General features: G+C 38.9%; 1 protein-coding gene across 1 annotated transcript; it reads right to left on the reverse strand.

The window, feature by feature from the left end:
- Positions 1-7721: 7721 nt before the first annotated feature.
- Positions 7722-9148, reverse strand: LOC148101120 (uncharacterized). Its single transcript, XM_087845733.1, has 4 exons — positions 9118-9148; positions 8340-8698; positions 8167-8250; positions 7722-8027 (listed from the first exon to the last, which is right to left on the reverse strand). Exons 1-4 carry the CDS (start codon positions 9146-9148, stop codon positions 7722-7724), a joined length of 780 nt encoding a protein of 259 aa, XP_087701859.1.
- Between the last annotated feature and the right edge of the window lie 2744 nt (positions 9149-11892).

An 11892-nucleotide genomic window follows, 5' to 3' on the forward strand; every position in this document is an offset into this window, starting at 1 on the left:
CCCAGTATGTATTTTAGCTATTTTGACTATTTACAGTAGCTGGAGCCTACTGAATTCTAATATTTCTAAAATCCATTGGATATTGAATACCCTCCTCCCCCTTTACTGAAAGCGATCAAATCTGAGACTATGTTGAGCTACATGAAGACAATAAAAATATAATAAAAAAAGTCCAGGGTTGTTTATATTCCATTCAGTGCTGAACTGGTGTTCAAATCAAATTTTATTAGTCAAATACACAGTCATACAAAGTACAACATGCAGTGAAATTCCTGTGTCCTGGGGCTGCGGATGTAGCCGCACCAGGAAGAAACCAAAAAGACAGTGAAAATACGTACATCAGGGACAAGAGGAAAAAAAAGGAAACAGGTATGCAGGGGAGAGACGATGTTTGGGTTTGGTGCCTCCAATTTGACAGACAGTCTAAATGTCTGTCACTCATCACCAGGTCTGTCAATTTCTTGTTGAAGAGCCGTGAGCTTCTCCAAGATTTTATCCATGTTGCGTTGAGAGTTCCATGAGAACAGTCTGAGTACTCACAGCTCTTCCCATTGCTTCGATCGTAGTGGCCATTTTTGCTGGGTTTTGAACAGCTGTGTCGTATTTGTGATGCCCGTTGCCTGGTGGCATTGACCAGCCAAACATCTGAGGGGAGTCGGGGAGGGTCCATTGAGGTCCAGCTGCAGAATTGCCCACAGCATGAGAATAGTGGGCCTGATTATTTGCACCCATTCTCATTGAATTTACCTGGTGCTGGGTGTACCGCTCCCTGAACGGGGGCTGTCTCTCTCCCTGAAACTGAAGGGGACAAGGGGACTGTCAGTAAAACGAGAATAGTTGTTTTAAATTATTGGCATTACACTTTTTTAAATACAGTCAATTACTCAGATAATGACAGAATCATAAACAATTCTGTTTAATAATAGGAGATACTTACATGAAGTGGGACATCCTGATTGACATGCTGAGGATGTGAACTCCTCCTAAACTTACTCCGTTTGTTTTAAAACCAGGTTTTCACCTAAAATGGAAGAAAACAGAAAACATTTCATGAGTACAATAGACCCAAAATTCAATTTCTTATGTTGTAGTAAATTGAAAAACACTCACCTGTTTGTAGGTCAGTCCTGTCATCTCTGCCAACTGTTGCATCTCTCCTGGCTCATGGTAATGTTTCACATTAAACTGATGGACAAGAATATCCAACTGTCTCTCTGTGAACACCACCCGGGCCTTTCCTTTAGGTTTCTCTGGAGCAGTGCTGGGATGGTCCAGAGTGGCAGTGATGTTGCCATCCTGGCTTCTTGGGACAGCAAAATCTTGTTTCTGCTCTGAGACAGAGCTGGAAACTATCTCAGAGGTAGCAAAGGTTTTGTTGCCCATCTCCTTTCTTAGAGCAGTCTCTGCCCATGTAGAGAGTTCTTCCAAGGAAAAACTCCCTTCAAGCCCGCTGCCTGAACTCCACGAGTCTGTGAGGGTAAAGACACACGAGGCCAAGTAAGAACAAGTCTATTGACTTTGTAACAGAAATAATAAAAAAGGGAATATTGATGAGTTTTAAACACAACAGTCTCACACAAACTTGGGGAAAAAAGTGGTCGGATATTTGTAGTGTTTGTTTCTCTTCTGAGACAGCAGGAAAAAAAGTTTTTAAAAAGGTAAATTGCTGAGCCTGAAACACAACAGTTTCCCAAAAAAGTGGAATATTTGTACATTATTCAGAACCAAGAGTGACTTCTGCCATCAGGACTCACAACACAGAGTGAAAGAGTATTTTTGCAAGTTGTCTTAGATGTTAGCCAACTCTGTTCATGTAGCTCACCAGGCAACAATGCTGAGTACATACCTGGAGAAAAGTGCATCCCATAATCTTCCATCTTTGAAATCCCAGTGATTAAAACAGGAAAGCTGGAGAAAGTATCTCTGCTGAAAGAGCTCCAAACCAAGCAGGAAGGTGAATTAAGACTTAAGAGCAATTCTCTTGGGCTTTTAAGGAGGTTTGTGGGTGTGGGCAGGAATGTGGGGGGTTGAGCTTCTTCCTTTGTGAGCCACTTTACCCTACCAAGTTTCTACCAACTGGCATCATTTACATTTCTTTAAAATGCTGTTTCTGAGGTCTGAAAACAGAAAGTACAGTTAGAAAGCAGCCATACAAATGAGCTTTACCAAATCCTTTCAGCTCACAGTTTATAAAATCTCAAAACTGCAATGCCTAAAATTACTATTCTACTTTCAATTAAACCTCCTACCCATTACTTTAGTGTCCGTTTTAACTGCTCTTAAATTAGCAAAAAATAAATAAATTCAACACCAAATTCAGTTCGGTGGGTCTTTCATTTGATCGTTCTTTGGTTTTTCAGTCAGTGGGTGAGTGATAGCAAGATTAAGTGGAAAGTGTCTATGTGAGTGGAAAGTTCTTCCCACTCACATAGATCATTTTTGCAAATGCATCCTCACACTAATTTGATCTCCAGGCGTTCAGTTGCACCTTTGTGTATACCCCCAAAGCATCTTTTTAAGGTCAAAACAAGTTTTTCAAACTCTGACAAACCATTAAAAAAAATCTGACACTGAATATCACGATGACCACTGACCACTCGTTTTGTCTTCATTAACTTTATTAAATGAAACAGTTTAAAAGTGGCAACTGAAATTACATCAATTGAACTCAGCATCTTTGAAAATGTTTTAAAATAAGCAAAATTATACCAATATTACATACAACTAATGACTTACATAATTAAGATCTTTGTGATCATGTGGAGAACATTACTGAGTTTATAAGGTAGCACATGGTAGCTTTCACCTTTGAAATGCACCTCTACATTGTAAAAGTCTCTGACACTAAAACACCCACATAAGTCAATGTAAACAATACCAAGGCTAACGATCCACAACAACGCTCGTCATAAACCCACGGACACATGCATCTGGCCTCCTCTGGCTCATTCAGAATTAAAGAAACGCACCCAGTTCAGCCAGTGACCACTAAACATTTTGCTAATGTGTGTTTTAGAGTTCCTGTATCACACCCTGCTACCTCTGATTAATTATCAGGTCAATGCAGACAGATGGCACCAGGGCCATGAGAAATAAATAAAGGTTTCTGTGTTAACATGTCTTGATTTGAAGTAATTTCAAAGACACAGAAGTCATATTATGTGCAGATGACAAAGTTATTGTGGAAGTAACTTGGAACAACCTCTGAATGAACTAGAAAATGAATTTAACTGAATTCTCGGTTATTTCTATAATCAGTTAACACTGAGTCTGAGCAAAACAAAACTCATACTATTCAGGAGTCTGATAAATAACAAAGAATTAAAAAAGTAATTATGTTGAGGTTCAGTAAAAGTAACTCGTTACATGTACATATGTTTTGAAATCTCATGTTGTTATCTGGCTGTGCCATTACCATGGTGACGTGGACGCCATGGCAGGAAATACTTGGTGGACGCCTCTCCTTATATGTTCACTTTAAAAAAAAAAAAAAAAAGTTGCAGCTCGACGCTCCTGTTAAAATAGAGGAAGTTTTTGGCTCAATCAAGTGTATGCGAGCGGTAAGTCCCCAGGCTCAGACAGATTTCCAGCTGAGCTGTTAAAAAAATTTAAAGACAAGCTAGCAACATCTGGTGGCACATTTTAATAATTCAGCAAGTAAAATCAAGTGAAATTGTGTGTGGGGGAAATTGATTAAGGCTCATCAGTTGATCCCTTTTGTATTATTTTCTGTTAAAAAACTCAACTGTGCCAAAACATCAGTAGCCACGGTGATCCATGTGGACCATATATACTTGTGCTTACTTAGCCTCTGTCTTTCTATCCTCACAGACTTGTGGATTTCTGGCAGCAGCCTGCAAGGGAGTCTTCCCTTGGAAGAACTTGCAGCATGGGCTGAGGCAGCTCTCGCTAAGGAGATGAGCAACATGTCAGAGACTGCTGAAGCTGTTTCCAGCTCCATCGCGGAGGAGGAACTGGTTTTTGGTGCCCCAAGAAACCAGGAGGGCAGCAACACTGTCACACGTACTACGTGTGTGAAGGAAGAAAAGGCCAAGGTGCTCAAAGGAAGGACCCGAGGGCTGTTCTCAGACAGCCAGTTAATACCTCTTGTCCATCACTTTAATCAGAAACATTACCCTGAACCACAAGAGATGACAGAGTTGGCAGAGCTGACAGGACTGACCTACAAACAGGTGAGTGTTTTTCAAGGTTACTAGAACATAATGAACTAAATTCGTTTTGAATTTTCGGTCTATTGTACTCATTAAATTTCTTCCGTTTTCCTCCATCTTTAGGTGAAGACTTGGTTTCAAAATCGAAGGAGAAAGTTTAGGAGGATTCCAGATTCTCAGCATCTCAATCAGGGCGTCCCGCTTCATGTAAGTATCTCCAATTATTAAACAGAACTGTTTTTAATTCAGTCACTATCTGGGGAATTCATTTAATTAGATGAAGTGTATTGTTTATCATTTAAAACAAGAACTCTGTATTGTGGTTTTACTGACTGTGCATCTGTCTGTGATTCAGTTTCAGGGAGCGTCCTCACTCAGTGAACAACTGGACATCAGCTTCATGAGAAAGGGTGCAAATAATCAGGCCCACTATCCTGATGCTGTGGGCAATGTTGTCTCTGGACCTCAATTGACCCTCTACAACTCACCCCAGATGTTTGGCTGGTCGATCCCACCAGGCAACTGACATTATGATTGCAACACTGGTGTCTTAAGCACTGCATGGAATATGAACAACCCCGGACTTCACAGTTTTTATAGAGAAAGCGGAGAGCCTTGCTAACAGCTAAAGATGGCTGTGGCTACTGTTACATCTCTTTCATTTCTCAACTATCATTCTGAAGCCTTAAGATAGGTATTTCTGATATACTGGACGCTAATTTTTTTTTTTCATGATTTCATTTTAATGTAAAGTTATTTAAAAGTTAACGCAGAGGCAGGTTTGATAAAACTCAGTGAACTTCTTCGTCATTTACACTTTTACAAAACAAGGAAAAATTAGCTTGGTCATAGTTGGGCTTGTGTCAGTGATTGAAACAGTCCACTTTTTATATGGTGTAACTGTTGTAAAGTCAACATGAATCTGTAATGATTTTTCTTCCAATAAATGAGGACTTTGCTAAAACAAAATACTTTCTCCATGCGTCATTTTTTTGAGTCTCAACACATTTTTTGTTAAAAAGTATAATGAAATCTCGTGTTTGGTTTCTCATGTGGGTGTGTGCTTTCTTCTTCACACATCAGCCAAGGTGGAGAGCCTTACAACAGTTAATGTTCAATATCACAGATATTGTAAATAGTAGCTAGTATCAATGACTGAGCTGACAGGATATCAGGATTCTGATCTGTTCTGTTTTCTGTACTTTTAGTAAATGGTAGGCATGGGGTGAACATTAGGCCCTTTATCTTAAAACCCATTGATTTTAGAAATATTAGAATTCAATAGAATCTGTGGCTTCTGTAAATACCTTGATGTGTGCTCAATCATCCACGTCAGGAAATCCCACAAAGTTGATTCTGTTCATCTGGACCTAACGCTTTCAGTAGGACAAAGGTTGTCAGTAGGACAAACTGGTGTATATCATGATTTTTATGGATATTTCTCACTGGTGAGTTGAGAACAGTTTAGATTGTTCTGCTTTCATGTCAACTAGATCTGTGTTAGATGATTTTGATTTAACCTCCTGCTCTGGTTGTTTCAGACAAGCAACCAGTTTGATCTTTGCACCGATGTTTAATTTACTTTCTATTATCAGAAAATTTGTACACATAGCTTGTAATTCCAAATGTATCAGAGCAAATACAGCTCCATTTTAAATATATGTTGCATGAAATCTGCATTATTTCAGTGAGTATTGAAACCTGATATGTATAAAATGTTTTAATATAAGCCAAATTATACCAATATTACATACAAACAATGACTTACACCTCTAATTTAGATCTTTGTAATCATGTAGAGAACATTACTGAGTTTATAAGGTAGCAAATGGTAGTTTCACATCTACATTGTAAAACAATAGCAAGGCTAATGAGCCAAACCAACGCCCGTCATAAACCCCATAGACACATGCATCTGGCCCCCTCTGGCTCATTCAGAATTAGAGACGCACCCAGTTCACCCAGTGACCACTAAACATACGCTAATGTGTCTTTTAGAGTTCCTGTATCACATCCTGCTACCTCTGATTAATTATCAAGTCAATGCAGACAGATGGCACCAGGGCCATGAGAGATAAGTGAGGGTAAAGGTGTTTGTGTTGACATGTCTTGATTTGAAGTAACTGCAAAGACACAGAAGTCATTGTTTGCAGATGATACAACGTTATTGTGGAAGTAACTTCTGAATGAACTAGAAAAATCAATTTAAGAAACTGAAGACTTTTTCTATAGTCAATTAACACTGAATCTGAGCAAAACAAAACTCATACTATTTGGAAGACGTACAAATTTTATCATTAATAAACTCATGATAAATAACAGACTTAGGATCATAAATAAAACCACTTCAAAGGAACCACCAAATCCACTTTTTAGCCTTTTTATTAAATACACCTAAATGTAAAGACTACCTATATCTTTAATTGGTCGTATCAATATACTAAAAATGTCGATTTTGCCAAAATATCTCTACCTTTCTCAATCAATACCTCTCTCCCCACCAAACTCTTTCTTAGATTTGCAAAAACTATTCCGAAACTTTATTTGGAATAACAGAAGACCAAGACTCAGAATCTCATTATTATACCTCCCTTATGAAAGAGGGGGTTTACAACTTCCAAATTTAAAGTGGTACTTTTGGGCTGCTCAAATCAGAGCGGCAATGTTTTATTTTGTTAATGAGCAAATTCCAGTGTGGGTTTCTATGGAGTCTACAGAAATCAAAATTCCCCCTAACTTATATCATTACTCAGCCGACAAGAAGACACTAAATAAGCAAACTAAGAACCCCTTTCTAAAAAACACTATAATGATCTGGTTTGAAATACATAACTACTTGGGAGAAATGATACAACTGTCTAGGTTCACTCCGATATTTAGAAATAACAACTTTCTTCCTGGTAGGTTTATTCAGTTTCTCACACACAAGGAAGAGAATTTTCTTAATGTACAATATTTTTTTTACAACAAATACAACAAAATGCAACAAAACACATTTTGATGAATTCATCTCTTAATCTTATATACAGAATTTCTGATGGTGTTTTCTCTGATATCCCAGTATGTATTTTGGCTATTTTGACTATTTACAGTAGCTGGAGCCTACTGAATTCTAATATTTCTAAAATCCATTGGATATTGAATACCCCCCTCCCCCTTTACTGAAAGCGATCAAATCTGAGACTATGTTGAGCTACATGAAGACAATAAAAATATAATAAAAAAAAAGTCCAGGGTTGTTTATATTCCATTCAGTGCTGAACTGGTGTTCAAATCAAATTTTATTAGTCAAATACACAGTCATACAAAGTACAACATGCAGTGAAATTCCTGTGTCCTGGGGCTGCGGATGTAGCCGCACCAGGAAGAAACCAAAAAGACAGTGAAAATACGTACATCAGGGACAAGAGGAAAAAAAGGAAACAGGTATGCAGGGGAGAGACGATGTTTGGGTTTGGTGCCTCCAATTTCACAGACAATCTAAATGTCTGTCACTCATCACAAGGTCTGTCAATTTCTTGTTAAAGAGCCGTGAGCTTCTCCAAGATTTTATCCATGTTGCGTTGAGAGTTCCATGAGAACAGTCTGAGTACTCACAGCTCTTCCCATTGCTTCGATCGTAGTGGCCATTTTTGCTGGGTTTTGAACAGCTGTGTCGTATTCATGATGCCCGTTGCCTGGTGGCATTGACCAGCCAAACATCTGAGGGGAGTCGGGGAGGGTCCATTGAGGTCCAGCCGCAGAATTGCCCACAGCATGAGAATAGTGGGCCTGATTATTTGCACCCATTCTCATTGAATTTACCTGGTGCTGGGTGTACCGCTCCCTGAACGGGGGCTGTCTCTCTCCCTGAAACTGAAGGGGACAAGGGGACTGTCAGTAAAACGAGAATAGTTGTTTTAAATTATTGGCATTACACTTTTTTAAATACAGTCAATTCCCCAGATAATGACAGAATCATAAACAATTCTTTTTAATAATAGGAGATACTTACATGAAGTGGGAAATCCTGATTCACATGCTGAGGATGTGAACTCCTCCTAAACTTACGCAGTTTGTTTTGAAACCAAGTTTTTACCTAAAATGGAAGAAAACAGAAAACATTTCATGAGTACAATGGACCCAAAATTCAATTTCTTATGTTGTAGTAAATTGAAAAACACTCACCTGTTTGTAGGTCAGTCCTGTCATCTCTGCCAACTGTTGCATCTCTCCTGGCTCATGGTAATGTTTCAGATTAAACTGATGGACAAGAATATCCAACTGTCTCTCTGTGAACACCACCCGGGCCTTTCCTTTAGGTTTCTCTGGAGCAGTGCTGGGATGGTCCAGAGTGGCAGTGATGTTGCCATCCTGGCTTCTTGGGACAGCAAAATCTTGTTTCTGCTCTGAGACAGAGCTGGAAACTGTCTCAGAGGTAGCAAAGGTTTTGTTGCCCATCTCCTTTTGTAGAGCAGTCTCTGCCCATGTAGCGAGTTCTTCCAAGGAAAGACTCCCTTCAAGCCCGCTGCCTGAACTCCACGAGTCTGTGAGGGTAAAGAGACAAGAGGCCAAGTAAGAACAAGTCTATATGGTCCACATGGGTCAGTTGCTGATATGTTTTGGCACGATTGACTTTGTAACAGAAATAATAAAAAAGGGAATATTGATGAGTCTTAAACACAACAGTTTCACACAAACTTGGGGAAAAAAGTGGTCGGATATTTGTAGTGTTTGTTTCTCTTCTGAGACAGCAGGAAAAAAAGTTTTTAAAAAGGTAAATTGCTGAGCCTGAAACACAACAGTTTCCCAAAAAAAGTGGAATATTTGTACATTATTCAGAACCAAGAGTGACTTCTGCCATCAGGACTCACAACATAGAGTGAAAGAGTATTTTTGCAAGTTGTCTTAGACGTTAGCCAACTCTGTTCATGTAGCTCACCAGGCAACAATGCTGAGTACATACCTGGAGAAAAGTGCATCCCATAATCTTCCATCTTTGAAATCCCAGTGATGAAAACAGGAAAGCTGGAGAAAGTATCTCTGCTGAAAGAGCTCCAAACCAAGCAGGAAAGTGAATTAAGACTTAAGAGCAATTCTCTTGGGCTTTTAAGGAGGTTTGTGGGTGTGGGCAGGAATGTGGGGGGTTGAGCTTCTTCCTTTGTGAGCCACTTTACCCTACCAAGTTTCTACCAACTGGCATCATTTACATTTCTTTAAAATGCGGTTTCTGAGAGCAGCCATACAAATGAGCTTTACCAAATCCTTTCAGCTCACAGTTTATAAAATCTCAAAACTGCAATGCCTAAAATTTCTATTCTACTTTCAATTAAACCTCCTACCCATTACTTTAGTGTCCGTTTTAACTGCTCTTAAATTAGCAAAAAATAAATAAATTCAACATGTGAGTTCTTCCCACTCACATAGATCATTTTTGCAAATGCATCCTCACACTAATTTGATCTCCAGGCGTTCAGTTGCACCTTTGTGTAAACCCCCAAAGCATCTTTTTAAGGTCAAAACAAGTTTTCCAAACTCTGACAAACCATTAAAAAAAATCTGACACTGAATATCACGATGACCACTGACCACTCGTTTTGTCTTCATTAACTTTATTAAATGAAACAGTTTAAAAGTGGCAACTGAAATTACATCAATTGAACTCAGCATCTTTGAAAATGTTTTAAAATAAGCAAAATTATACCAATATTACATACAACTAATGACTTACATAATTAAGATCTTTGTGATCATGTGGAGAACATTACTGAGTTTATAAGGTAGCACATGGTAGCTTTCACCTTTGAAATGCACCTCTACATTGTAAAAGTCTCTGACACTAAAACACCCACATAAGTCAATATAAACAATAGCAAGGCTAACGATCCACAACAACAATCGTCATAAACCCACGGACACATGCATCTGGCCTCCTCTGGCTCATTCAGAATTAAAGAGACGCACCCAGTTCAGCCAGTGACCACTAAACATACGCTAATGTGTCTTTTAGAGTTCCTGTATCACACCCTGCTACCTCTGATTAATTATCAGGTCAATGCAGACAAATGGCACCAGGGCCATGAGAAATAAATAAAGGTTTCTGTGTTAACATGTCTTGATTTGAAGTAATTTCAAAGACACAGAAGTCATATTATGTGCAGATGACACAAAGTTATTGTGGAAGTAACTTGGAACAACTTCTGAATGAACTAGAAAAGGAATTTAACTGAATTCTCGGTTATTTCTATAATCAGTTAACACTGAGTCTGAGCAAAACAAAACTCATACTATTCAGGAGTCTGATAAATAACAAAGAATTAAAAAAGTAATTATGTTGAGGTTCATTAAAAGTAACTCGTTAAATGTACATATGTTTTGAAATCTCATGTTGTTATCTGGCTGTGCCATTACCATGGTGACGTGGACGCCATGGCAGGAAATACTTGGTGGACGCCTCTCCTTATATGTTCACTTTAAAAAAAGAAGTTGCAGCTCGACGCTCCTGTTAAAATAGAGGAAGTTTTTGGCTCAATCAAGTGTATGCGAATGATAAGGCCCCAGGCTCAGACAGATTTCCAGCTGAGTTGTTAAAAAAATTTAAAGACAAGCTAGCCCCTCTCCTTCTTGATCTATATAATGAATCTCTGGGAAAAGGCTGGCTGCCCCCCACTTTAACGAAGGCATCTATTTCAGTTTTACTGAAGAAAGGCAAAGAGCCTACAGCCTGTGAGTCCTACAGGCCCCTGTCTCTCCTAAATGTAGATTTTAAGATTTTGGCAAAACTACTTGCAATTCGGCTCGAGGCCGTTCTCTAGTGATGTGCGGATCAATCCTGAAATATCGATTCCTCCGATGCCAGTCATTTATGTTCTAGAATCGATTCTCACATTAAAATGTCGATATTTTAGTAATTTAGGGTAAATTTGTAGTTTATCATTAACAGGAACACAGTGGAAAGAAATTATAACATTCGGATTGTCTACATTCAAAGGAACTACTTCCTCTTCCGCCTTTCATAGTCATGTGCGAAATACGGCTGTATAAATGTCTCGGTCTACAGAAAGCCGGGTAGTAGGTCACGAGCTCCCTCGGTGGAGGGTGAATATAACCGGGCGCTGCGGTAAACTCACTTCTGAAAACCCCGGAGGAACCCTCCCAAAGGATTAATAAAGTTAAATTTAATTTAATCCAATCTAATAACTTTAATCTCAGCCAAACTGATTTACTCGCGAACAAATAAAACACTGAAAAAGCCAAACAATAACATTTTTAAGTTATCTAAGTGACTTATATATCATGTTTAACCCGAGTAGCGAAAGACCGCGGGGGTTTGAAAACAATGTGTCGATGGGCTCAGATATTTGAAGTTTACACAGCTACATTCTCACCTGAAAATATGTTAAAAGTTTTTTGCGACCCAGAAAGAGAAATCAGAGTTTTATTAAAACTGAGTAGCTGCCGCCATTGTTGGAAACTGGAATTGGCTGGGCCCTCTATGAATTCTGCGATATGGTTTTTCAATTTTGTTGTCCGGGTGGAAAATCGGGAGAAATTTGGGAGAATGGTACAGCACAATTTTTTCTGCTCATTGTCCCACGTCTCCTGAGTTGATCATTTCTCTAGATGCAGAAAAGGCCTTTGATGGGGTTGAATGGGATTTAACTTTTTGCTGTACTGAATAGGTTTGGGTTTGGAGAAAGGTTTGTGTCTTGGACCAAACTTCTTTATACATCCCATCAAG

This window comes from Neolamprologus brichardi, chromosome 9 (assembly GCF_056152115.1).
Source record: "Neolamprologus brichardi isolate AB-2024 chromosome 9, ASM5615211v1, whole genome shotgun sequence".
In the NCBI taxonomy this organism is placed as follows: Eukaryota; Metazoa; Chordata; class Actinopteri; order Cichliformes; family Cichlidae; genus Neolamprologus; species Neolamprologus brichardi.